The sequence below is a fragment of the Antennarius striatus genome, chromosome 10 (assembly GCF_040054535.1).
Source record: "Antennarius striatus isolate MH-2024 chromosome 10, ASM4005453v1, whole genome shotgun sequence".
Taxonomy (NCBI): Eukaryota; Metazoa; Chordata; class Actinopteri; order Lophiiformes; family Antennariidae; genus Antennarius; species Antennarius striatus.
The window spans coordinates 10387164-10414586 of NC_090785.1; the positions used below are offsets into that span (position 1 = coordinate 10387164).

The 27423-nt window shown below is 41.8% G+C and overlaps 3 protein-coding genes across 5 annotated transcripts; 1 reads left to right on the top strand and 2 right to left on the bottom strand.

Moving 5' to 3' along the window:
• Positions 1–10153: 10153 nt before the first annotated feature.
• Positions 10154–12393, bottom strand: cryba1l1 (crystallin, beta A1, like 1). 2 transcript variants are annotated; one of them, XM_068326141.1, is made up of 6 exons: positions 12320–12393; positions 11851–11936; positions 11581–11699; positions 11358–11499; positions 11123–11265; positions 10154–10797 (listed from the first exon to the last, which is right to left on the bottom strand). In XM_068326141.1, the coding sequence occupies exons 2-6, from the start codon at positions 11923–11925 to the stop codon at positions 10650–10652; spliced, it is 627 nt and encodes a 208-aa protein (XP_068182242.1). In that variant the 5' UTR covers positions 11926–11936; positions 12320–12393; the 3' UTR covers positions 10154–10649. The 2 variants fall into 2 exon arrangements, with proteins under 2 accessions (XP_068182242.1, XP_068182243.1); XM_068326142.1 differs by having other exon boundaries at positions 11851–11933; positions 12320–12387.
• A 1669-nt stretch (positions 12394–14062) lies between these two features.
• Positions 14063–15890, top strand: crybb1l1 (crystallin, beta B1, like 1). Its single transcript, XM_068326140.1, has 6 exons — positions 14063–14117; positions 14343–14440; positions 14560–14678; positions 14758–14890; positions 14972–15114; positions 15202–15890. The coding sequence occupies exons 2-6, from the start codon at positions 14348–14350 to the stop codon at positions 15371–15373; spliced, it is 660 nt and encodes a 219-aa protein (XP_068182241.1). The 5' UTR covers positions 14063–14117; positions 14343–14347; the 3' UTR covers positions 15374–15890.
• A 568-nt stretch (positions 15891–16458) lies between these two features.
• cabp2b (calcium binding protein 2b) lies at positions 16459–26354 on the bottom strand. Of its 2 annotated transcripts, XM_068325766.1 has the most exons (7): positions 26246–26354; positions 25391–25669; positions 18228–18258; positions 18003–18137; positions 17109–17218; positions 16891–17038; positions 16459–16813 (listed from the first exon to the last, which is right to left on the bottom strand). In XM_068325766.1, exons 1-7 carry the CDS (start codon positions 26327–26329, stop codon positions 16788–16790), a joined length of 813 nt encoding a protein of 270 aa, XP_068181867.1. In that variant the 5' UTR covers positions 26330–26354; the 3' UTR covers positions 16459–16787. The 2 variants fall into 2 exon arrangements, with proteins under 2 accessions (XP_068181867.1, XP_068181868.1); XM_068325767.1 differs by lacking the exons at positions 25391–25669; positions 26246–26354 and adding an exon at positions 20761–21314.
• Positions 26355–27423: the final 1069 nt, after the last annotated feature.

Sequence of the window (27423 nt, forward strand, 5' to 3'; positions counted from 1 at the left end):
TTCCTAATCAGCTTCATGGTTGTGGCCCTCGTGTACCTGATGCAGGCCATCATCTTCGGGGGACCCTACAAAGACCCGCTGTTCTTCGTCAAGTTCAACGAACGCTGGCCTCGGCCCGCTCCAAACAGGGAAGATTCAAGAACTCCTGCCGTGGCGTTCAGTCCAGTGTATCCAACATCCTTCATGCAGGTCCTTGTCGATTTGCACAGACACAATGAGACAATGTGAACATTCATTTTAGGACGCTTTCTTTTCCCTGTGGATGTGAGCAACAAGGAGTTCCTGAGGACTACATCACGTCTACGTGACAGACTTGATTTCACGAGTAATTTAACTTGCTATGTTTTATATGTCCTTTATATTCCCTTTATTTTCAAGCATAAGGATGAGTTCAGTGATGGATTGGAAAATGACATGTATTGGATGAGATTCACACATCTTCGAGTAAGGTTCAGTTGAATCAGGTAATTGCCACGTGGAAAAGAGACTTCATTCAGTCGGAGTGCCTCAGTTGGTCTGTTTCTCATCTTACTCATGTGTGATTGGGTCCTGGTGACGTAACTTTCTTGTCTAGTCTAGTCAGCGATACTGAAATTTATTCATGTTATTCATCTTGGTAATGACTTTTTGGGATCAGGTTTTTGGATTTTGTACATCCCTTACAAAGACAACATTTAAATGACCCTTAAAGTTGTAAAACATAACCGATAGGTCAGCATCAGTTTCATAATGAATGTTTTAAATAGTTCATTTGGCTGTCTGATATGTAGGCCCTCCATACAGCACCAATGACATCAGAAAAAACTGTTTGGCTCTATTTGCATCTGTTGTGATGGGTATTAAAAATTGAAAAAAAATAGTTATATTAACCAGTTTTTAAATTGTTCCAAAATAAGACTTGCACTTTGTGCTGGTTTTCCTTTGTGCACCGCCTTGATTCCACTGTGTTGTATTAACTTCCGCTATAATTATCTTGATGTACTTCTATATTGCAGAAACCAACTGTTACCATATTTGTCCTTGACATAGCATGTCATAAAAATTGTTGAAATTGCTTTGTAAATTAGACTGGATCATTTTGATGATTTGAAGGTTTACATCAGGTCTGTTTTAGAAATGGTATAGGTAGTAGTTGGTATAAATAGAATGGTAGTGATGCAAGCAGCATTCATACACTTTAATCTTCACGAGCAAAAATAATGATAATGAAATATTCAGAAACATTGTATGCTTGAAATTTTATTGAAGAAGGAAAATGTTTTTTTAGGAAAATGTACAGATGATACAAAGCCAATAAATCATGACTTAATTATTAGATGGATTGACTAACTATTTATTATCAGCCTCCAGAGTGACATAACAAGTGTTTTAAAGGTGGATAAAAACCCAACGTGTTCTTTCAAAATCAGTCAAAAGCAATTACATGAAAACACTCAATAAAATTTCAACGGGTGCAAAACACAATAGAAATATAAAAAAAGTAGGTTTCGTTTTGATTCTCTTCTTTTGAAGGGAACAGGAGAGTAAAACAGATAATATTCTTGTTCTGTAATCTGTTGCTATTTGTCCTGCAAGAAATACCACTCTACCGCAGTAGGGGGTGCTCACGAACTGACCCAAAAGAATTGGGCCCTATTCATACATGTGATAACTCATCACTAGCAGGTTAGTGATCATTAACTCGATACGTTTTTAAAAAAAAAATGTATATATTGATCTGATCCCCGAAGAAGGAGAAGAAGGAGAGGAAGAAGGAGAAGAAGGAGAGGAGGAAAGTGTGTTTGTAGGTAGAGAGAGAAAAGGATAGCCAAGAGTATAGGACTGAGAGTAGGAATATTGAATGTTTGGACTATGACAGTGAAAGGTAAAGAGTTGGTTGACATGATGTAGAGAAGGAAGGTACTGTGTGTCCAAGAGACCAGGTGGAAAGGTAGCAAGGATGGAAGTTTAGGAGCAGGGTTCAAATTGTTCTATCATGGTGTAGATAGGAAGAGAAATGGAGTAGGAGTTATCTTGAAGGAGGAGTTCGTTAGGAATGTCCTCAGAGGTAAAAAGAGTCTCAGAGTGATGAATCTGAAGCTAGAAACAGAAGGTGCGATGTTCAATGTTGTTAGTGGGTATGCTCCACTGGTAGGATGTGAGCTGGAGAAGGAGAAATTCTGGTTGGACTTTGATGAAGTGATGCAGAGCATACCTAGAAGTGAGAGAGTTGTCATTGGTGCAGACTTCAATGGACATGTTGGTGCAGGAAACAGAGGTGATGAGGAGGTGATGGGCAGGTTTGGTATCCAGGAGAGGAATGTAGAAGAACAGATGGTAGTTGACTTTGCAAAAAGGATGGAAATGGCTGTAGTGAATACTTTCTTCCAGAAGCGGCAGGAACATAGGGTGACCTATAAGAGTGGTGGTAGGAGCACACAGGTAGACTACATCTTGTGTAGATGGTGTAACCTGAAGGAGATCAGTGACTGCACAGTAGTGTTAGGCGAGAATGTAGCCAAACAGCATAGGATGGTGGTGTGTAGAATGACTCTGGTTGTAAGGAAGATGAAGAGGGCAAAGGCAGAGCAGAGGACAAAATGGTGGAAGCTAAAAAAGGAAGAGTGTTGCATGACTTTTAGGAAGGAGTTAAGTGTGCTGGTGAACATTTTGAAGAACAAGGGAGATGTTCAGAGTTGTGGCAACTACAGAGGAATAAAGCTGATGGGTCATACAATGAATTTATGGGAAAGAGTAGTTGAAGCTAGACTAAGGGTAGAATTGAGCATCTGTGAGCAGCAGTATGGTTTCATGTCAAAAAAAGAGTACTACAGATGCAGTTTTTGCTTTGAGGATGTTGATAGAGAAGTACAGAGAAGGTCAGAGCATTGTGCTTTTGTAGATCTGGAGAAAGCTTATGACAGGGAGCCCAGAGAGGAACTGTGGTATTGTATGAGGAAGTCTGGAGTGGCAGAGAAGTATGTTAGAGCGGTGCAGGACATGTGTGAGGACTGTAAGACAGTGGTGAGGTGTGCTGTAGGTGTGACAGAGGAGTTCAAGGTGGAGGTGGGACTGCATCAGGGATCAGCTCTGAGCTTTTTGTTCACTATGGTGATGGACAGGCTGACAGATGAGGTTAGACAGGAATCTCCATGGATGTTTGAAGATGACATTGTGATCTGTAGTGAGAGCAGGGAACAGGTGGGGAGAAGTTGGGGGGGGGGTTGTCCTGGAAAGGAGAGTAATGAAGGTTAGCCGCAGTAAGACAGAGTACATGTGTGTGGATAGGATCAGGAATGAGTACATCAGAGGGACAGCACATGTTAGAGGTTTTGGAGATAAAGTCAGAGAGGCCAGACTGAGATGGTTTGGACATGTCCAGAGGAGAGATAGTGAATATATTGGTAGAAGGATGCTGAGTTTTGAAGTGCCAGGCAGGAGACCTAGAGGAAGACCAAAGAGGAGGTTTATGGATGTAGTGAAAGAGGACATGAAGGTAGTTGGTGTGACAGAAGAGGATGCAGAAGACAGGGTTAGATGGAGGCAACTGATTCGCTGTGGCGACCCCTGAAGGGAAAAGCCAAAAGAAAAGAAGATATACTGATCTGATACCCGAAAGGAAATTAAGAACATACCGTTTTATAAGCAAATTCGTTTTGGTTGTAAGAATAATAACAAATAAATATTGGCGTGTTTTTATTTAACTTTTCGTATACAATCAATTTTGTGCTTAAAAAAGCCATAATTGGCTTTTTGTCCACAAGAAGGTGAAAAATATATTTTCTAAATACTTAATCCTCCATTTATCTCCATTCATTTAGTCGTCAAGAGCGCCCTCTAGGTGAATTGCAGCTAATTTTGGTGCACCGGAGGTAGAGGGTTGTTCCTCCCACTGACACACGGGCACACTTCCACCGCCCCCTGGCGGTGGAAACGACGAACTACAACGACCTGTTTCCGCTGCTGACCACGCTGACCCCGGGATAACCACTGGCGTGCAGTGAATCAAAAGAACAGTGGCATACCTTTTTGGTCACTTGTATACGAAATTTTAAAACGAATAATTGTATTTCTAATGACGGATTTATAGCGAGATTTACGAGAGAGAATAAAGGTGAGTAAACTCCAATGTGTATTAAATATCGTGCAAAATGTTCAGACCCATGCATTGGTTAAAACGCTCAGGTTGTACTCGGAAGCATTGTTATACAAATACTGTCATGTTTATGACATGTTTACCACTTTTAACTAGTTTTCTTGCTAACTGGCCAGCCAGGTGGCCTCACCACCGTTAATTAGCTGCTAGCTGTCAGCAGTGATGCTAATCTGCAGGGGTTTTGATCCCAGCTCCAACTCCGGATTCAATGCTCAGCTGTCACAACCTCATTGTTCAGAAAGCCTTCATCTGTTTAAGGTGTTATCAATAGTTTAATGACTGTAGTAAGCTTACATTGGAGAAAAATTCAAAAATAATTTACAGAAAAAAAAGGCACAAATTATCTTTTAACCCAATTTCTGAAATAAATAAATCCATTTTAAATCCCCTTATTGTCTATGGAGGGTAGGTTTTATGATCATTTGTTCATGTTTGTCCTTCAAGAAGTGGCTCAAGTGCAAACAACACATATTTATACAAATATCCTCAATATCTCTATCCAGCTAATCCAAAATGACTCAACAGTCACAGGGAATGTGGAGAAAACCCCATCTGCTGAAATACCTCAGCTGGAAAAGCATGACTTAGATCATGATTTTGAAACGGTAGAAAAAGGCCTTCACAGCTCAGGAGCAGCTAGAGATGAGCCATGAATGGATCCCCATTGAAAACCTTTGAAATGACCATTTGGACAGTTGTGTTATTAAATAAACTCCGAGCTGTAGACCAGTGGTAGGCGACACAGGCACAGTATTAAAAATAAGAACTGTTGCGATGGTAGCCAGAAATAATGACTCCAACATTCACATCCTTAAGTTGTGGGGTCTTGTTACGTACATATTACTACAGACCCCTCAAGTAGTCAACTGTCTTTACTGTGGCGTTATAACCACCACCTTCTCTAACCGGACCCCCCCTCTCAGTGGATGGGGACATGTGGTGCTACCAGAAGCCGGGGTTCCACGGCCTCCTCCTGGCTGAGCTGCAGCAACAGCAACAGCGTAACCAGTTCTGTGACACTCTGCTCAGGACAGAAGGTATTCAGCTCAAAGACACGCGACATGTTTCATTTTGTCCCATTCAGGTTAGTTTAACTAACTTTAAGATCATGTTTTGTTCCTGATTGAGATGTTTCCTGTCCCACAGGTGTATCGGTGCCAGTGCACAGCTGCATCCTCTCAGCCTTCAGCCCACACATTTCCTCCGTTCTGTCCTCCGAGCCATCGCCTCCTCCAGGACAGAGCCATGTGGTAGACTTTGGAGCTCTTGGCGCCTGTTCGCTGCTCCATGTGGTCAGGCTGTTTTACTCTGGGGAGATGGCAGGGGAGGGGGAAAAAGAGAAGCAAGAAGCTATTTCTGCTGCAGCTAAGCTAGGCATCCATGGGCTGGTTGAGGTCACGAGAAGAGATAATAAGAGTAGACATGGGGAGGAGAGAAGACGGCACGCAGAGGCAGAAGTGCAGACGGAGCCTGAGGAAAGTGAGGGGAGGCGAGAGAAGTGGAGGAGAGACGTGAGGGATGGGCTGACGTTTCTGTGGAAGGAGACACCGTCAGATGGTCAAAAAGATGCGTGGACTCAGACGGAGGAGCTGCTGGGAAACGCTGCTCCGTCTCACCATGCAGTGTCTTATGACACCATTGATATTGCTGCTTTCCAGAGTCTGAGAGAGCCGGAACCGAGTTTTATTTCCTCTCAAATGCCCTATGTTCCTTTTGGCCTTATCTACCAACCAGATGCAAACCAAGCACACCAGCCTTTCTCTGCTGCCACGGACGACTTGCAAGGATCTGCAGCAGCTGGACAGACACAGCCAAACACAAACGTCTCCTCCTCCATCCCATCTGGGTCCTGTGACCAGAGCTGGTTGGCCAGTCCAGGAGGGGCACCCAGAGATGTCGCAGTAAATGGAGAATTGGAGAACCAAAGGTTGAACCAATTTCGAGACAACATCCCAGGATACATCGACTACTTCTTCAAACCAGAGGCTGAGGGCGACTCCCCCAGTGGACGTGGAAGGGGAATGCGGACAAGAGGAGCGGCAAATGTCAGGAGAGCCAGGACAGGTGAGAGAAGAGCCAGGAGACCACAAGCAAGTACAGGACGGAGGGGTAGAGGTGGGTTAACCCAGAAGGTGGATGTTCAGGAGGTGGGGGTGAGCAGTTTACAGAAGTTCTTCCTGCAGAAGTCAAGGAGGAGGGTCTCCAAGACGGGTCAGGGCGGCGGAGCTGCAGGTAGGAGTCTGTGCCTAGAGACCAGAGAGCTTCTGAAGACGGCGAGGAAAGGGAGGAGAACAGCGCTTGTAACATTTTGGAAGGACAGCCCAAGCAGAAATGCACCGCTGAGAGGAGGAGGAGCCGGAAACACGAAGCGTGGAAAGAAGAAGAATGCTGCCCCAGCATCGAAGCAGGTGAGAGCGCTGGTAGATCTGCTAAGCTCAAATCAAAAAAAGGGGAATTCTTTTTTATTTTCATTTACTTGATCAAAAATATCAATATATGTGAAATGATAAACTTTATGTGTTACTAATCCTCTTTTCTCCTTGGCTGCAGGCTGAGCGTCCTGTCAGCAGGCCTCAGAGGGTGAAGGCTAAACCCACATCACCTCCCCTCTCCTCCCCCCGCATGCAGCCCTCCAGTACCTTATGGTCCTCAAACCCCTGCGTCCAGCCTTCTCCATCAACCAGTCTCTTGTCACCCGCTGTGTCTTACATGTCTCCAGCAGTGTGCCCCCTCCCCACCACCTCCGTCTGTCCCTCGGTCCCTCCGACTCACCAGGAAAATATCAGTCAACTGCTGGAGGACGTGTCGCTAGATTTTGACATTTTACCAAACAACAACATTCCGCATCCTCAGCGTCTTCCTCCAGCTGGTAGCAGCAGTAGGACCTCCGTTGAAACTTCTGCCCAAATCAAACAACACCACGGTGCTGCAGAGGAAAGAGGAGCTGATGGTTCCAGTTCTGCAAACGCTGAGGCGCTGGTCGTGCAGGAGCAGAGCGAGTTGGACCTGAACGAGATGCTGGAGAACATCCTCCTCTCCTTTGAGCAGCACTTTGACAGCCGGGCTGCCGGGAAAGAAGTGGAGATGGGTTGCCAGAGCGACACAACTGCTCCAGCGAGTAGCCCACAATTACCCGAGCGACAGCAGAACAATAGAGATGAAGCACCATCAGCGTCTCCTGATGTTTCTTCTCATGAGAGACGGACTGACGGAATATCTGGGAAAGTGGCGGCAAAAAACAAAGTAAGGAGAAAGAGAAGGAGCAGCCGCTATAAATTGTCATTTGGAAAAAAGAATGAGAGGAAACTGAGGCGGTTGACTGACGCAACGACAAGACACAAACGTAAAATGCACGAGGAACTGCAGCAGGACTCGCTGGTGAATCAGGAGAGGAGTCTAGCGCTGCCAGTGAGAGAGACTCTGCAGGAACTTAGCTGTCAGAGTCTAAATGTCAAGGTGACAAACATTTCTCAATGCCGTCTGAAGCTTCCTGTCATCAGACAAGCTAAATGCTTTTTCAAAAAGTATGATAATCGGTATTGAATGTTTGTGTTTATGCATTTCAGAATATTTCAAAAACAAAGACCAGTTTATCAGCGAAAAGCCAACAGGGCAAATTGTCTGGCAAAAGTCAGAAGGTCTACTTGAGAACAAGGACGTATCCACTGAGGTCTAGAAGTCTGCACACGGTGAGCGCTGACACTTTTATTTATTTAGGTTTTTCTTTTACAAATATGAAGATTAACAGAGAAGTGGCCATCCACCTGCATGTTTAAGAAAGGTGATATATGTTGACCTTACTGCTTGTTCAGATACCTTTCTAAATTTTGAGTCTTCTGATGGTTTTATGGTCTGTAGATGGTGACATTGACGTTTTTATCCCATCAACAAGTTTTATTTGTTTTACAGGACAGAATGCAGATTCTTGAGGAGCCACCACTGCTGCATAATCAGCCGCCTCCAACGGGTCAAACAGGGGTCAAGACAGCCAGACTCAGGAAAAATGCACATCATCATAAAATGTTTACTGATGAGAGTTCAGCTCCAGCAGAGTTCAGCTCCAGCAGGTCAGCTGCTCTGATCCAGGATCAGGCAGACGTTCCTACAATGAAGGGGGAGAGGAGGAAAGCAGAGGCTGAGGAGGACAGCGATGATTGCTTTGTGGGCAAAAGGGTTTGCTTAGAGCAGACGCCACAGCAGACCTGTGAAGGGAACGCATCACACTGTTTGACGGGTGGAGAGAAGAGCAGCGGTAAAGGCAGAACGGATGTGGACGGAGATTTTGAAGAACCGTGTGACAGAGAGAGCATAACAGCACCGCCTGAATCAAAGCTGGATTCGGCCGGATGCTGGGAGGACGACAAGAGTGATGATGTAGATGTGGATGGAGGGGCGAGTCCCATCCCTGATCCGGTGACCATCACCTGGACAGAGTCGTCGGAAGACAACGAAGAAGATGAGGATGTCGACGTTGATAATTAAAGAAGAACCCGTTAGCAGTAAAAATGAAGCGCAGCTGCTCTGATGTTAACGTCTGTTATGTCCAGCGGTCATTTTCTCTCATCCGGTTTATTAAATACGTTTCATTCAGTTTGTTTCCTTTAGCTGAATTACTGAACAGCAATGATAGAAATCAACTGTTGTGTTATGGTGTTAATTTCCGCTTGTAAACACACCAAGAGGCTTTTGGTTTTCCTGTTCTGACGGTGTTTCAGGAAGATATTTGGAGATTTTAATTAGTTTTATCATAGCAGCTTGTGTGGAACAGTTCAGTTACACACCTAATCATTGTCGAAATAACAATTGTGACTGTAATTGTGTTGTTTGTTTTTTTACCTTAATACATGTTTAGTCATTAATTTTATGTGTTCAGTTTTATGGTTGTTACTGTTAAATTCAGTAATAGGGGTTTTTAAGTGGAAATGTTTAGTATAGTTTGTTTTATCTGTCATATCCTGTTGAAAACAGTCATGTGTATACACCAAGGCAGATGAATGTTATGTTTGTTGTAAACATGAGAACTACTGAAGCTGTAAGTATGCTTTAAAAATGTCGGCCTCTGTTTTGCTCTAGTTGGGAAATGTTTCAGTTTGATTCTTCGTTGTTTTATGGTCAGCTGACATTCCACTATGTTCTGTGTGCTGCTGTGTTCAGGGAACAGAATTCTACAATAAAATCTCTCAGTCTGCATCAGTGAAAACAAGACTCCACAGTTGATATTTCATTTCCTCCTTCACCTCATCTTTTGGATTTTGACACGGAAAAAGTTCCTCTTAGAATAAAGACTATTGGTTAATTGATCATTTCTAATACTAAAGTACTCTATAAGTTACCTGTACTAATATTAGGAACACAGTTACAGCTAAAATACACATTGTTCATAGATAGTGGTTCAAGAACTGACTCAATACATTCTGCTGGTATACTGGATTTCTCTTTATGCTGCATTTTACCAAAGTTTCAATTGTGGATTTTGCTTTTTTTCCAGCATTTAACCAAATAATACAAGTATCTTGAAGATAGTTGTTTTTGGAGGTTTTTTGTTTGCGCAAACCCAAACTTTTTTCCCCCAAAACCCACAGTTCACTTATCGCAAGACTTCCTAATGTGGGGGTCGTGACCCCTCAAGGTGGTATTAAAATGATGAGGTCAAGAGAATATTTCCAGAAATCATTTAAAACAATAAGAAGTGATACCAATCATAAATATTAGTTTCCTTTGAAATAAAACTATGTAAATTGAAATGTGTTGTATGTTTGGATGAACAAATTTGGTCATGAACTAGAAGTGTCCAGATTTTGTGAGTTTTTGAATCGATGGTTCCCTTTCAGTCAAAAACTGCAAATTTCAGATGTTCAGACATGAATATCAACACAGTTTTTAGTTTCATGTTGCATAAGCTTGATTTTAGGCTAGTTTTACGGATATATTAAACCATAATTGTGTTGTTTCGTGTAATTTTGTGTTTCTAACCACCAGAAAATCACAAACACACTTCAATAATAAATCTAGAACACATGAGGTGAAAATGAATTTATTAGTTAGCAACCTGTGGATCAACTTCTTACGCACGACAACAAAACACATCTGAGCTGCACCACAGCACAGTCTTCTGCTCTGAGGAGGGAAAGTGCAGCTGGGGAGGTTTTCCTGGTGCCCTCCCCCCCCACTCTGGTCCCCCTCTCAGCTCAGGTGAGAGTACAGCACAGGTATGTCTTTGTGCATGAGTGTGTCGGGACCTCTAAACCAAATAAAAAGACACTGTGAGTGTCAGTTATGTCGAAGCGAAGTGTGTGTGTCCCTGTGCTTCAGCAGTGCGATATTGTCTCTTATCACACTCCGGCAGCAGCTGTTAATCAGTCGTGTTGGGTCGCAGCGGGGCGACTGTTGTGGCTCAAGTCAAGAGGAAGGAAAGGATTAAAGAGAGAAAGAGGAGAGGGTTGGGGGTGAAGGGAGTGGATGGGGAGGAAGAGGAGCTCAGGGGAAGCTGTCTAAGTCGCAGGCTGTCCTCCTCTCAGTGCTGGATGCGCCGGATGGACTGGATCTGGGGGGTCTGACAGTGGGAGCCCCAGTTCCTCCAGTGCTGGTAGTCTCCACTGTGTCTCTCACACTCCATGATGTACTGCTGGCCCCTGTAGCCAGGGTACTGGTAGCACACAAAGCTGTGTGGGAGGGAGGGGTGGGGGGGCACAGAAGCTGGGGTTACAGGGAGTATTTCAGGAGTAGGGATTTAGTTCATGTCTAAAGCTGCCAGCTGGTGTGTCTGTTACACATAATTAACACTGTTGTGGAGTCACGGCGCTTTAATGACAGATTTAGTCATCTAGTGTGCAGATTAATCACTCAATATTTTGACAGAGCAGAGACTTTAACACATAAAGTGGAGGTTTTTCTAAAACACCTGAAAATTGGAAGAACATTTGGCAGATGTGTCCTGATTGAATGCGTTTTGTTCTTTCTTTTCACACGGATTCACAGTGAACTTACGCGCCACATTGCACATGCATGGAGCCAACTTCAGGCATCATCCAGCCCATGGCCTGCAGAGAGGGGTAGTCATCACACAGCTCCACGTTACGGCCCATGAAGTTCTCTCTCTCAAAGATGATCATGCGACTGCTCTGGTGGGACTGAAGGAACAGAGAAGGGCAGTTTGGGATTTTAGATCCCTGAGATGATCGTAGAGTTCCATTTGATCAGAAAAAGACGGAGTGGAACTCACAGCGCAGTAGATGGGGCGCAGAGACATGAGGCGCTCCACATGGTAGGAGATGGAGCCGCTGTAAGCGTCCCAGTGGGGGTACTCCCCTCTCTCCAGGATGAACTGCTGGCCTTGGAAGTCATGGTGCTCAAAACCCACCCAGCTAGTGAGAGAGAGATCCGTTAACCACGGCGTACGTCAAGACGAACAAATCAGCCTCCTGTGTGACGACATTCAGACTTACGCTCCGCTCTCCACCCTGATGGAACGGATGTTGTCCAGCCCACACTCCTGGATGTTGCAGCACTCAGAGGTGAACTCCAGACACTTCCCCTGGAAATGCTCCTGCTCGAACACGGTCACCTGGAGGACGACAGGCATTTAGGTGCCCATGAGGACGCATGTATGTTTCAGCTGGAGAGCATGTAAATCCATTGTAAATTCCTTATGGAACCAGATAACATGCACAAATGTGTGTGTGTGTGTGTGTGTGCGCGTGCGTGTGTGTGTTTACCTTAAAGAAAGGAGCCATGCCCATTCCTGAGTTGACCAGCGGCTGCATCATTGGGGACTTCGTAGTTCTGTACATCTTTACTCCTGCTGTGGCAAATTGAGACAGAAAGAATTAGCTGAAGGGAAAGACGAGGACTGAACTACTGGGGGAAGAAAAAATATCCAGCAGTATTTTAGTGATTTAGAATTTTCCCTTAGTGAAAATCCAAATTTCTATACTCCTCCTCCACACTTCCCTGTGAATCAGCAAACTACAACTCATGACATGACCATCTGAACTGGTTATTTACAGGAGGTCTGGCCAAGAGCAGCACTTTCACTTTCTAAAAAAAGATGAAATATGAAGTATAAATTCAGAAACATGTAGAAAGTCGTACAGTGAGCTTGTGTGAGGTGCTTTGTGGTTTTTCAGTGTGTCTGAAGCAGCTGGAGCGCATCTGTCTGTGTTGAGAGCAGAGATGGAGCCTTACCTAGATTGGCACTTTATTAGAAGACGTTTGGAGTGGTACGCGCCTACTGCCTGCGTCGCGTAGAGCCTTGAGGGGACCTGGCGCTCCAGTTTTATATGGGCGGTCGGGGGACGCGGATGCCTGTGCGCGTCCACGGCCCTGACGCGGATAATGGTCGTCGACCGCGAGCAGCGGCGGCGCGTTCCCGCGGTTGCCCACTGGCTGTGGCCGCAACCAGCTCAGCACATCCCATAGTGTTGCTGATGCGCTGAAACATAAAGGCTCTGGTATGTTCGGGACCCGGTCAGCAGTCCAGCGCGTACCCACGCACAAAGGGCCGGGATCGGAGTGGAGAATGTGTGGATTAACGGCGGAGCAGAGAGGCACCCCACCAGGGCAAGGGGCTCTGCGGATGTACATGGAGTTCAAATAAAGTTTCATTCCAACAATGTTCTTAAAACAATCCGACTTATTTGTCACTAAATGCTTCCACGCTCCATCCTTGGAGGTGCGCCTGCGTGCACAAAGGTGTGTGAATAGAAAGTTTTCCACTTCATGTGGAGGTCAGTGGGGCCAAGTCACACATTCCTGTACCTGCATTCCCAAAAATCTCTATAAAACATTTTCACTGTGAATTTAGTCATGCGCTGGCAGTAACTTCATGTATTTTTAGGCAATGTGTTTTTATACTTTGATGAGCTCAACTCATTATCACTGCTATCAATGAAGGGCAATCAATTGTGTCATAAAGACAGGACAACATAATAAGCATACATTTGGATTCTCAGCCTTAAAATATGTAATTTAGTTACATAAAATATTTCAGTGACATAAATAAAATTGGTTCATCTATTTAAAAAGTTATTCTTTTATTCTACAAATGACAAGTCCATATGAATTAAATTAGTCCTCCTGATATTATTGTCCACTGTTTCCAGAAGCTGGAACAATGCAGGACTTCATACCCAGTTCAGAACTGTATTCTGTTCAACACAAAAGAGCCCACAGTTTTGTCAGTAAATTACTGTACAATCTGTTATAACTGTGGAAAATAAGCCTAAAAAATGTCACTGTAATGCTACTAAAACTAAATTGACAGCTTGAACACAGTTTTTCTGGTTTAACTGAACTCAGAGTGCGTTATAACACAATCTAGCATTCACCCTTTTGGTACCAAGCTTCTAGTTACTCACAACCAGTCTCAAGTGTCTCAGTACACTTTAACATGTACTTATACCACAGGGGCCAGGGACTGTTAAACTTTTCTCCCTGTTTCCCATGATGCTCTGCTGCTTAGGGTTGATTTTACAGTATTTTACTTTACTTACCTAAATTGTTTTAAAGGCCAATATCAAATATTATTTATACAGGATTGCATTAGAGTTTACGGTTTGTCACTGCATGATACTGTTTGCAAAATATTTTACAGTACATTATTGTAAGTGTATGCTTACATTGGTTTAATGTGGATTGTTATATTGACATGACCATTAAGAATCTGAAACACAATCATGTCACAACATAAAACTAAATGACCACAATTTCTGGAGACACCATTGAGCTGTAAATGTTGATGCTCGGAACATGGAGGGACTCTATCAGCCCAGCTTCTGTCAGTCATCCTCTGCCTCCGCCCATCCCCTCCATCCACCCCGTGTGATGATTTAGGGTTTCTTTTATCTCACGCCTCTGACCTCAGCAGCTTCGTTTTTCTGCCTATAATCCCTCTTCCATGAGCGCCAGCGTATATAAGGCAGAGGCGCTCTCTGATTCACACACTCAGAGTGAGGCTTGGCGCAGGCATCGCACACACAGACAGGTAAGGCACACACACATACACGTATGTCAGTGGGGCTGTAGAGACACAATGCAAGATGAAGACATACTACATATAAAGAGTGTTCTATGTACTTTTTGTGTGAATTTGATAGTCCATCTGTAAGGCATTCTTTAATTTCCCTCATAGCCTTTACACCAGATAGCAGGTTTCATTTGTTTCATGTTCTCCTTTCAGTGGATTTTAACCCCTTCTGTTTCCACCCAGTAATCATGTCCAGCGGAGATAAGTCCAAGACTTCTTCCCAGACTGATGGGAAGGCTGCCCAGGGCAAGAAGTCTGAGATGGGAATGATGGCCTACAAGGTGTGTTCCTATAGGGACTCCTGCTTGAGTGTCTCATGTCTAAATCTCACTGACATAGATTTCAGATTATCATGTCGTAGATGCTTGATGTACTGATTCATCTGATCTGTCCTCTCCAGATGTACGTGTTCGACCAGGAGAACTTCCAAGGCCGCATGATCGAGATCAGCAACGAGTGCATGAATGTGTGTGAGATGGGCATGGACCGTGTGCGCTCCCTGCGTGTTGAGTGTGGACCGTAAGTCTACCAAAAGAAAGACTTGTGTGCATTTTCACTCTTTTTGCACAGACGCCTAACACTTCTGTGTTACCTGCAGCTTCGTGGGCTTTGAGCAGATGAACTTCTGTGGAGAGATGTACATCCTGGAGAAGGGAGAGTATCCCCGCTGGGACTCCTGGAGCAACTGCCAGAAGAACGACTATCTGCTGTCCTTCAGGCCTGTTAGAATGGTAAATAAACATGTTTGGTTCCATAGACCTATATGTTTTGTTTTAGAATCCTCCTCAGACCTGTGCGTTTCTCCCTTCCAGGACCCCGAGAAGCACAAGATCTGCTTGTACGAGGTTGGAGAGTTCAAGGGTCGCAAGATGGAGATCATGGACGATGATGTTCCCAGCCTGTTCTCCTACGGCTTCACCGATAGAGTGGGCAGCATCATAGTCAGCTGTGGAACGTGAGTGTTGGTCACAGCTCAAAACTCAGGCCGTCTGATCTACATGTCAGTCACTAAACAACAGACTCTCTCCTCTTTAAACTCCAGCTGGGTGGGATACCAGTTCCCTGGATACCGTGGCAGCCAGTACCTGCTGGAGAAGGGCGACTTCAGGCACTTCAACGAGTACGGTGCCCGCCATCCTCAGTTCCAGTCCGTGAGGCGTATCCGTGACATGCAGTGGCACCAACAGGGTTGCTACACCATGGCCAGCAAGTGAGGCTCAGGGAAGGAGAGAAAGAGAAAGAGCAGAGGTGAAGGAGAGGGGAGGAGGAAGAGGGAAAGGGGAGAGACGTCTGAGGCCTTACCTCAGCACCCTAAATGGTCTGTGATCTGATGTTACAAAGGGAAGGGTTAGGACCGAGATCTGCCCCTGATTGGAGACAACACCTCAATGGAAGGATCATCTAAAACCACCCTCCATTCCTCTCCGTCTCTACTCTTCTCTTTCTCCCCTATGGGCTGAGTTTTGCTTTCCCCTTTTCTCCTTTTTTTTTTTTTTTAGTCCCTTTGCTTCTTTCCCCACCACAAGTCCTCTGGAACACCAAAGAGGGAACACAATTCCTTTGGCTGTTTTACACACTCAATTCTTGGCTCAGGGTATGATGCATCATGGGAAACGGAATCCCTAGAGCCCCCTGACCCCTGACTTCCTGCCCCTGTGCTCTGCACACCCTCTCTGCTGTACAGAATCCTGGCCAAGTTTTCAATAAAAAGGAAAATCTTGATTCAATGAATTTGTGGTTGTTACTTATTGAATAAATTCAAATAGATTCAAGTGGAGTTTTACTGCACAGAGCAAAACAAAATAAAAATAGTGTAGAAGAACAAGATGAAAAAATGTGGTGAAAGCTGCACATAAGCTTGGAAATATTGTAGTATGAGTGATGCTTGTTTTCACAAGATTTTCACAGATATCAAATTTTCACAACATTATTACCAAGGCCTGGATAATTCACGCGAAAAAAAAAAGCAAATTCCATAGCAAATCCAAAAAGTATATGTAATTGTAGACAAATTAATCTTTAACTTTATTAATTGTGTATTGTCCCTTATTTTGGAAACATATTTACTTTAAATACAAGTTATTGAATGTGGAGATACAGCCTGTATCTATAAGTATAAAAAAACACCATCTTACTTCATTGTTTTATGTGTGAAAATAAAGCTGATAGTACACAAATAAAGCTATTAGTGAACAAATATTTGGACAGCTTTGTAAAGTTAGCAAAAAAATAGTCTTTCATATCTGTGAATCTTTTGGTCACAATAATTTGCATACTCATAAATTTTTGTACGTCTTTATTGAAAAATTACTACACGCTACTGTCTTACAAACAAGATTTTACACTCAAAGGACAAAACATCTATTATATAAAAATTTAAAAAAGACACACAAAAATATTGTCTATGAAGATGTGATGAGATTTACGACTGCTAGCGTCGCACCACAGTTCAGGTGTAGGCTAGTAGTAGGTTGCATGCAATTTGTCTATGAAAACTTTTTCTTCATCGAGTATAAAAATACATTTTTATAAGTTCTCTTAAGAGCAGAATAATAATATCTTCACTACAGTGTAGTGTGTGTAAAGTAACACAGCAGTTGCATCATATCTTTATGTCCATCTGATTGGTCAGCGAGACATCATTCGCACAAACTCTGAAAAGACAAATGAGAAGAATGAGAGGGAAGATCTTGAGGAAAGGTCACATAAAGGTAACCAGATTATTTCTCACCCTCAAAGTCCACCAGGCCGTCTCCATTGAGGTCGACGTCTCGGAGGATCTCATTGATCTCTCTGTTGGTCACTTGTTCTCCCATCAGCTTCTTCATGGCTTCACGCAGCTCCACTAAACTGATCTGACCATCACCATTAGAGTCAAACTGGAAACACACAAAAAAATTTGTTTCAAACTCTTTCTGGATGGCTTAGACAGAATATGAGCGTCCTGACCTCTCTGAATGCGTCTCGTAGTTCTTTCACTCCAATCATGTCGGCCGTCTCTGCCAACATCTTGGGTCCCATCAGCTCCACAAAGTCCTCAAAGTCCACCTTACCTCCACCTACAAAATTCAAAATACACAGACAATCACTGCAGTTCTTGCCTTTGTTACCTCCACAACAAGTTAGAGGAAGCAATGTTTGTTTGTTTGTTTGTTTGTTTGTTTGTGTAGGGTTGAATCTTTGGCTGAGGATGTGTTTATTCAGTTTCAGATTCTGGATTTGTTTTTCACATTAACATTTTGAGATACGGATTTTATGTAATTTTGCATTCGCATGAAAATATTAAAGGACCAATTTAAATAAAAGATGCTCAAACATGAAGAAATCCTGATGCACCATTAAATGCAATTGGATTCAGATCAGAAAGACTAAAATATTTAGAGGGGAGCAACATGTATGGCATTATATTACAATAATGGAGAGGGGTAAGAAAAATAAACCATGGTCAGGATGTAGCTGAGATCATGTAAATTCAGCATCATTGAAACTGATTTCTTATTTGTGAGAGGTGAGTTATTTCTAAATAAAAAAATGATCATGTTTCATATTTTTGTTAATAGCTGATATTGGTGATAGCGACATAATTTCAAATGTGGGTTTCCAAATGTTACTTTTTGAAAATAAGAATTAAATAATTAAATAAAGTTGGCAAATAAAAAAATATCAGTCGTTACATCACCAATAACATTTTTGTAGAATATTACCAGATTTTATTCTATTCTATTCTATTCTATTCTATTCTATTCTATTCTATTCTATTCTATTCTATTCTATTCTATTCTATTCTATTCTATTCTACTCTATTCTATTCTATTCTATTCTATTCTATTCTATTCCACTCACAGATCTGCTGGCTCAGTTCGATGAGCTCCATCTCTGTTGGCATGTATCCCATGGTCCTCATGCACTCCCCGAGGTCCTTATGACTGATGTAGCCTTTTTTGTTCCTGTCAAACTCTACAAATGCCTCACGGAGCTCTGACAGCAACATAGAAGTACAGAGAGTGTATTAACATTTATGACGACTGCGATATAAATATGACATTAAAAAACTGAAAGCCACCTCACCCTCAAGCTCCTCTGGTCTCAGATCTCTATCCTGTTGGTGAAATTAGAGACAAACGTTATCTTCTCACATCACCTGAGATGAACTCCCTCTCAAACACTAACCTGACAATCATTCATGCTGGAACTCTACAGAGTTACACAGTCAGATTGAAAGAGGAACATATCAGGCAATCAGGGAATAAGAAACAAAACAGACATCTAGTGACCAGATGAAATGAGAGAAATGATTGATTAATGTTGGCCTTCTTGTGGTTTGAAATTTTATTTGAAATATTCATAGACATACAACTTAAAACGTGATTCTTCAATGTAATTAATAAAAATAAGTGTAGTTGTAAACTGTAACCTGTCTTAACCTACTTGGATTAAACCGTACACTTCATTATGATGTGTAAAACAGTTCCTGTATGATGAACTGTAGCAAGATTAGTTTTTGGACGATAAAGGGCGATTATGAGGTTTGGGTTGTTCAGACACGTCCATTGTTCAGACAAGGATAACAATATATGTCTGTCTTGCACTCACAACTTCTAATGTATAAAAGCCAACGCATGACTGAAGTTGTAGATTTTGTGCCCAGGATGTTAGTATTAGTGCTAAGAAAAAACATGTAACAGGTCACAGATTATTCTATTTACTCAGACTGACCTTTGCTTTGTTTTTTCAAGCAAAAATCTAAATATGTCAAGTTTATATTTATATTAGAATAGGAGTAATCGATCACTAATTAAAAAAACATGACAACAATTGAAGACATTAAAAATATGTAGCTTTTATATTAATACAGAAATGTAGGGATTCTGAATGCACTGTCCTTTGATGTGGGATTTGATTTAGGAGTTGACTCTCCTCTAGGGATTCTCTATGCTATATGCATAGCCCATAGATACAGGTTATTGATTTTATTGTCATTTTCTAATTGTTGGATTAACCTACAGGAACTAGTTTGACTGGGGGTGAAGCCTGGAGGCTTTAGGGGGCATTTTCTGTTTAAAATGGAGGAAAACACACATCACCATGTGCTTCATGTTGTAGAGTAAGATCCACAAATCCATTCAATACTTTCCATTGAGCTAAATGATGAAGCACTCAATCCCATTAGTGTTTATCATCTGACCCCCACCAGCAATGGAATGGCATGGCTGGATTGGCAGAGAGCAGGATGAGGCCAACAGAGATGTGGGGATGAAATGAATCAACATGAGTGGAAAAAGTTGCACCGGGGTTGTGTGAGGTCTTCTGTTACATACAAGCGTCTGTGTAAAGCCCTGTCTAAGGAAGATGCATGCGGGGCCCATGATGGTGTGCAGCATGCTGTAGTTCTTCATCAGTGCTCTGAAGGGATGGTGGAACAGTTCGTCCTCTACAGCCTGATCCTCCTCTGCTTCTGGCTGCAGACCCCACCGGTTCTCTGCCCTCACCTTCCCATCCACTACAGCCTTTACAGGCAGACCAGGCCGTTATTCCACCATTCAAAGCATATGCTGTCCATGCATCTTATTCCGTAAGACAGAAAACATAATCATATCTTTCAAGGAACAAGACCAGATGTTTTCTCGTCATGCAAACATGATTGTAAGCCTGCGTTACATAAACTGCTTCTAATTCCAAAGTAATCCACTCCCATTATAGGATGTCTGAGGAAGCTTCCATTCTGATGCACTCTCTGGATAATTCTGCTAATTAGGCTGAAAAGTGTCAACAGATTTCTGTTACCAAAATATGGCACACTTTTAATGCCACCTAAAATTTAATTCAAAACCAATTTTTGATAGTTTTGTGTCACATTTGTGGCTTTTCCCCAAGAATACGATTTAAGGACTAAAGCAAACAGCGGTTCCTTTCAGACGTAATAGGTGCCAAAGGTGATATTAAAAAACTTTAAAAATGTATCTTTCTATTATTGATATATTGCGGGCGAGAGTAAGTAGAATACTGAAGTACAATATGTATATTGTATGTGGTCTCATAAAGATGTAGGTTTTATGTAAGACAACAGGGAGGTGCAGGTATTTGTTCAGCGGTTGTGTTAAACGTTTTTAAAATCTGGACACAGAAAAGTTAGTCTCATTTCAACCAAAATATATGAAAAGATATAGACAAAATATATATTGAACACCATATCAATTGCAATTCAAATTCCAAAGTATTTTAAGAGTTTTAAGGTCTGATATAGGTCAAATGAAATTTAAGACATTTTAAGGACATCCATGCTATGTAGTAATTAAATATTTTTCTAGTATCTACCATGAAAACATTGCGTGTGATGTAGTTTAGAATAAACTGCTTTTTACACTAATAAAAATTTACAAAATGTTAAAAAATATATACTCTGGGGTCACAAATATTGTAAGTGGTTTTGAACTGTCATTATGAAGATTTACCAAATGACAAGATTAACAACATGGACAAAGCAACTGATGAATCACACATTGTGTAAAACTATACAGATGCTAAAACTATAAAGGTTTAGAAAATGCCTCTTTTAACACATTCCAGTGAGCTACACTGATGAAGATGAAAGTGTTCTTACCTTCTTCATTTTGCCCTTCATTGATGATTTGGTGCAGTTGCCCATTAGCCAATCAAACTCACCTACTCCTGCTGCCCCAGTCTGTCCTTCCTCCTCTCGCCCTCTGTCTGATGTTATTTTGTCTGTATTATCTCTTATCCCTCTTCTCTCTGGACTTCTTAGAAGTCCAGCACAGAACTCTGATGTTTGAGTAATCCCAACAAAGTGTCCCGTGTTCGCTGTCAGTCGTCACGTTTGATACCACAGAGATAAACAGCAGTTCTAATCCATTCACCAACAATCCTAAATGACTCCACCCATTCCTATATGACCAAAAATCAGGCAATGGGAATAAACGACGCAGTACAAAAACAACCAAACTGGACTGTGTGACAAGGGCAGCTCATTTATAACAGCACCACCTCTGTGTCTGATGTGTTCGTGATGATCAATGCTTTAAATCTCATCCCGCTCTCCTCCCTCTTTCTCTCCATTCCTCATTGTGTCACCAGGATTCAAGTGAATACATCCAAAGTAGAAAGAACTTCTCATGGACAATTAAGAGGAATTAAACAGTCAACAACTTGACATTTTAAAAGGTGTGATAACAAAGAAAAGGGGGTTGTCCAAAAAAGATGGGAACAGGAAACAGTAGGGACAAACTGACTTCAAAATAAGTGCAGTATAACATTTCTTTATTCTTGTTTATCATACAGTAAAAATAATGTTACAAACATAAACTAAAAAAAAGCAAAGCCTGAACAGAACAGTGACTAATGTTAAGAACTAGAAATGTTCCACAGCTCACTGTGCATTAAAACCGTTGAAACAGGACCGCAACTGTGTCCTTCTCCATTAGCAGTTAATGAGCCCCGTATTGTTTGTCACTGCTGACGGAGTCAGCTCAGGCCACACTCGGCAAATTGAAAATTGCTTTGAGCTCTGACTGAACTTAATTCAGACTCGTTTAGAACTATTTGACCTGGTTTTCTAAAATCATTCCAGGATTTAAAATCACAAGTTGAGGTTATGAGTGCAGCAGTAAGTGGTCGGCTGAGCCCTTACAAAGCATCTGTCAACTAGTCTCTCCAACAGTAGATTTGGCAAGATGCTTACTAAAGCGCACTATGTAAGTGTGTGTTTGTGTGTGCGTGTGTGTGCGTGTGCGTGTGCGTGTGCGTGTATGTGTGTGTCAATGCGGACAGCCGCCCTCCAGAGTCTGGGTCCTGCCTGGAGTTTCTCTACTTTCAAAAAAGAGAAACTCCAAATCAAGCCACTTATGCTTGATTTGGAGGGAGGGGTTCATTGGGTTTTTCTCTCTGTAAAAGGACTTTGAAATGTCTGCTGGTCTGATTAAGCGCTCTAAAAATGAAGTTGACTGACTGATTGATTGATTGATTGATTGATTGATTGATTGATTGATTGATTGATTGATTGATTGATTGATTGATTGATTGATTGATTGATTGATTGATTGATTAAAGCACAGGCAGCTATAGGCAACCGAGAAAAAGACTAAATGGTCTTTTTTTCCAATAACAACACCATATTCTGCACTGCAGGCCCCTAAAACCAGCCTGTAGTGTTAGTGTCATATTTACTGCTTATGTCTATGAACCCACTTCTTTCACATGATCAGATATTTTTAGTGGATTGTATCAATAGTAGGTTGACTACTGAAGAGTATAGAAAAAGCTAACCAACAACTTTCTTTCTTTGCTTTCTTCATACGCATGGGAAAATAGATCCTGAACTGTAGTGTGTTGCTGTTGGACAGGCTGAAACAGTAGCTCGGTCAGATTCTGCAGTAATCAGCGAATGACACTAGAGGCCACTTCAGGACTGTTTCTTCTGTCCTGACGCAGTGAGGACTTCACAAAGTAGTGACACAACATTTCTGTTCAGCGGACAGATCGAGCCATCACTGATTTGTGTACAGCTTAAGGGTGATTACTGTGATTAAATCTTTACCCTGAAAGTTTTTTTTAAGTAGAAGCAGAATGTTTGGATTTAAAAATGAAATCTTTGGTGATCTCTCTGGCGCACACACAGGAGTGCTGTCAGTGGATAAAATATGACTGCAGAATATGTTTTACCATTAAACTGTCTTTTAAACCTTAAATAATTTAACATTTTTTTTAAATTCTCAGTACTATCCCTGGTTATATGAATACATCTGGTCATAAACTAAAAACATCCAACACCTACAGCTCCAAAATGCCAGACCTCTAAAACTTTACAAGTTACAAGGTCCAATTTCTACCTGTGAGCTGTAATTACTGTATGTGTCCATGTAATTATTTCTCTGTTCTGACAATAATGGAGGTTCCCACATCTGAATCTACAGTGTGACATTTCAAGAATAACAGTGTTGCTTGATCTTTGTTGGATTTTTTACTTTTTTTTTGGGTGGGGGTCAGATTTATTCGACAAGAAAAGACACGAGTTGATTGATGAAATAAGAAACCACCCTAAGAACAACTGAAAATTTCCAGCTGGACTGACATCACTGGAAGAAACGAACCTCTATACAAACTTCATTAATCTAAGTGCTGCAGGGAGTGACTTCACATTTCAAGTTGGTGTTTGAATTGTCTTCACACGTGACACCGGGAGCATTATAAATAACCCAAACAGAAGCAGTGTAATTAAACTGATTAATTACCAGGTTGATTCTCACCTAGTGTTGGTTTCAATTAATCATACAGATGAAATGCTGTGGATCTGTATGTGTGTGATGACAGAGCTCAAGTAACGTGACTCTGGTCTTTGTTTTGGACTTTGGGGTGTGATTGCCATGAACTTATCTGAGCAGGTAAACAAGGAGACATATCAATTACTGATCTGGTGTCAGATGTAGATGAGGTAATAGGAGCGGTCCAGAAACATAAGAAGAGACTGAATGAATGGAGCATGAAGGCATTGACGGATACAAATGAGGAAGAATAAATGAAGAGGAATTTTACCGGACTTCAGCAAGTAAATCAGAAAAACAGTAATGTAAAAATACCACATTATAAATTATATCCTGTGACACAAAGGTTAGAGAACAGAGGCTTTATCATTAGAATGAATGCTGACTGAATTAAAAGAAAATTATGTTCATTTAAACAAATGTTTCAATAATATTAGTTGTTTTATTTAAAAATTATTATTGATTTATTATTATTTAAATAATACAAATATATTAGCTTCTTTAGAGAATAGTAGGGTAATATGAAACATGAGAATGACAGCAAAGTCTGCAAAAATTATGATTTAATATTCTATAAATAACATGTAAAGGGGATTCCCCTAGAAAGGTTTTCGTTACAATTAGTACCAACTTCTATGATCATTATTTACAGGAAAACTCAACCCTCTGGGGAACCTTTCAATAAAGTAAAGAAAAAACAGCTTTTTTCTCCAACCCACTCAGTTGTTGTTTCTTACTTTGGTTCACTTGCACTGACACAAACTTTTGATTTCCTGTTTCTAACCTCAACAACATCCATCATCCGCTTCCTTCAGAGTTTACTGACATGATTAGGACGACTCGACTCAAGTAGACTCCTCCAAAGTCCACAGCCAGAAGCAAGTAGAGCTTTAACTTTGGTCTAATCTCCTCTGATTTTACTTTCATGACACACACCACTTTCTCACATGGCATGATCCCATGTCTGACCCCTGGGTGACAGATGCTGTAATGGTGGAGCCTACCGTGCCGTGTCGCATGTCACTGCTTACCATGTGAGCGATACTGAGTTGAAACAGCAGAGATAGGGTGTTCATCAGATATCAGGCTGACTGAGGCTGTATCTGTTACGGATTACAACGTTTTCCAAAGTAAAGGAGTTCAAATCCTCTCAACTACATGCTATATCCGTCCTTAGCTTTAGCTTGTGTACTTTGTTGCTCCCATCACTTCCAGATGGATTTGGAGCTAAATAAACCCAGGCTCCACTACAGGAACTTTTTTCAGGAAGTAGGAACCTTTGGAGGAGCCCAGTGCATTTCCACTGCAGGGACCAGGATATAAATTCTGGGGACATCATTTTGTGTACTAAAAGGTTCCTGATCTGCAGGTTGGGCTTTCCAACAGCACAGACTTAGAATGGTCTTAGAATGTTAAAATTAAAGCTTTCTGAATCTTTAAACCATTGTGGAAACATGTGGAACATAAAGAAAACTTTTGGTTCCAAGAAAAATAATTTCTGGGATAAAACGTTCCTTGGAAACAAAACTAAAAAACTGGATAATTTGATTTGTGTTTTTGGTTGAATCTGAGGCAACTAAAAATCTGGTTAGGGTCTGAAAACATTTCACCTTTCATCCAAGGGACGTCTTCAGAGTACAGGGAGTTCACCGCTTCTGAGGTCACTAATACACTGATAGTTGTTCAGGTCACATGATTTGATTTTTAAAAAATACTTTACCCTTGTGAAAACAAACAAAAAGTAGTCCAGCATCACTTTAAGTTTGAAGCAGAGGCTTAGGATTACAATTTAAGATAAGACATCAGCCAGAGGAATGGAATACACACATGCACGCACGCACGCACGCACGCACGCACGCACGCACGCACGCACACACACACACACACACACACACACACACACACACACACACACACACACACACACACACACACACACACACACACTACTCCTACCTGTCCAAACACAGAGTCCACTATGGGCAGCAGGTCCACGGGCTTCACATCCTCCTTGTCCCTTTCTCTCCTCTGCGGTCCCTGCAGCATCTCCTCCAGCGTCTCCTCTATCGCGTCTGTGGGCTCAGCGGCTGTGGCCGCCGTCACCCGTGGGGGCTGCCTGGACCTGGGGTGCCAGGGGGGCTGCGGGGAAGCAGGTGAAATGTCTACCGGCCCCCCTCCCTGCTCGTTGATCCGCTTCTTCTGCTTCTCCACCTTCCTCTTTATGGCAGCTTGGACCTGGTGGAGTTCAGAAGTGTGAAACTCATCCATATTATAATATCAAGACTAATCGATTTAGATTGCAAAATTCCGTACTGCGCATGCGCACAAAATAAGCAAACTACAGTATATTTTCCTACCTGACGGATTTATCGTGAACATAGTTACATCTGGTTCCTAAATTTCAAAATGTGTTTACCTTGTTCATGAGAATTTAACAGTAACACATACATGTTCTGTTTAATTCCGTATAATCTTAATTTCCCTTTGGGGATTATAACAGCGTAAAAAATTAAAATTAAAATAAATTAAAATTTAATAAAACTTTTCAGTAGCTAAATAGCTTTCTAAAAATTCCTTAGAGACATACTGTGGATGAAATTTTTTTCTAATAAATAAGCATTTACAATTATTTAGTCCATAAAAAAATATTAATTCACCACACTCACATTTTTTTTATTTTATATTTTTGAAAAACTGAATAAATTTTGTTGGCGTATAGATGTGTATCTAATTAAAATTTTGACAACAGCCGAGAGGACAGAAAATTTTACATCACACAGCTGCGGTATATAGAAGCCCATATTGACGCACCTGTTTTGCGCTCTTGGTCTGCGGCGCGCTCATCGTTGCACCACTGGCTCCTCCAGCGGACGTCTCTCTAATGATCATGAACATCTCGGCGTCACAGGCTCACCCCTCTCCTCACTCTCCCTCCCCCTCCCTCACCCTCTCTCTCGCGTCTCGTCCCACCGCTCCTTTCTTCACCACTGCTCTTGATTCTTTTTTTCTATCAGCTTTAAAAAAGTAAATGATTTTAAATTGATACAGCTGGATTAAAATATCCCAAAAAAATCGGTTCTGTTGAAACAGTGAAAATTGTTCCAGGAGAACATGAAGAGAGAATGAATTAAGTTTTTCCAAAAAAAAAAATTAGAATTAAAATGTTCTTCCACTTGGCCCCGTCTTTGCAGGCAGCTCATCCAGATGCTTTCCTCGATGTTACCACATTATCTCCTGCTGTGTGCCGGTGAAGAGGTTTTTATCATCAGCAGTTGTCTTGCATCTCTGATCCTGCTGCCTGTCTCTCAGTCCTTTAAGTGACACTCTATACCTGCAGAACTTCACCTCTCTCACATTATCTACCTGTAACACATCGACCTATCTCTCTCCTTCTCTTCCTCCCCTTTCCCCTGACACCACTCCTCCTGTTGCCTGGAAGATTTGTCACCCTTTCTGTAATTGCTGCAGACCTCATTAATGCACTTTGTGATCTCCAACACTAAAAATGTCCTGTTTTCCTGTCATTTTTTTTTTCTTTTTTCGCCATCTTTCAATCGTTTTTTCCTTTGTCATCTCCATTTTCCGTCTTGTCATCCTTTGGATTTTCTTGTCATGGTCATTTCCCTCTGATGGTAATCCTCACTGCTCTTGAGCTTCTCCTTTCTCTCATCTATCCGCTCTCAATCCCTTGTCCTCCCCACTGTCAAATTTTCCTGCCTTTGTTACAACACAAATTGGATTCTCTTGGAAGTGCTAAGGTCAGTTATTCATCAAGTCACAGAGAGAGAAAAAAAGATGGAAGAATAAAAAACAACAACATAACAGCATTGTGATTTTTTTTTTTTTTTGCACAATACATCGCCTCAGTGATAGCCTGTATTCATCATCTCATCCATCAGGCATGGCTGAACTCACATGCACATGCACACAGGTGAAAATGTCACCACAGACCTCTATTTATAGACACACATGTTCACATATGTGTAAAC

Excerpts from the sequence above, each read along its gene's own strand:
- cryba1l1 (XM_068326141.1), bottom strand. The coding sequence starts at position 11,925 with ATGTACAGAACTACGAAGTCCCCAATGATGCAGCCGCTGGTCAACTCA. Across the intron at positions 11,700-11,850 it reads GCATGGCTCCTTTCTTTAAG|GTGACCGTGTTCGAGCAGGA; the intron begins GTAAACACACAC and ends GTCGTCCTCCAG. Across the intron at positions 11,500-11,580 it reads ATCAGGGTGGAGAGCGGAGC|CTGGGTGGGTTTTGAGCACC; the intron begins GTAAGTCTGAAT and ends CTCTCTCACTAG.
- crybb1l1 (XM_068326140.1), top strand. The coding sequence starts at position 14,348 with ATGTCCAGCGGAGATAAGTCCAAGACTTCTTCCCAGACTGATGGGAAG. Across the intron at positions 14,679-14,757 it reads CTGCGTGTTGAGTGTGGACC|CTTCGTGGGCTTTGAGCAGA; the intron begins GTAAGTCTACCA and ends TGTTACCTGCAG. Across the intron at positions 14,891-14,971 it reads CCTTCAGGCCTGTTAGAATG|GACCCCGAGAAGCACAAGAT; the intron begins GTAAATAAACAT and ends TCTCCCTTCCAG.
- cabp2b (XM_068325766.1), bottom strand. The coding sequence starts at position 26,329 with ATGTTCATGATCATTAGAGAGACGTCCGCTGGAGGAGCCAGTGGTGCA. Across the intron at positions 25,670-26,245 it reads AGACCAAGAGCGCAAAACAG|GTCCAAGCTGCCATAAAGAG; the intron begins GTGCGTCAATAT and ends GAACTCCACCAG. Across the intron at positions 18,138-18,227 it reads GAGACCAGAGGAGCTTGAGG|AGCTCCGTGAGGCATTTGTA; the intron begins GTGAGGTGGCTT and ends TGTTGCTGTCAG.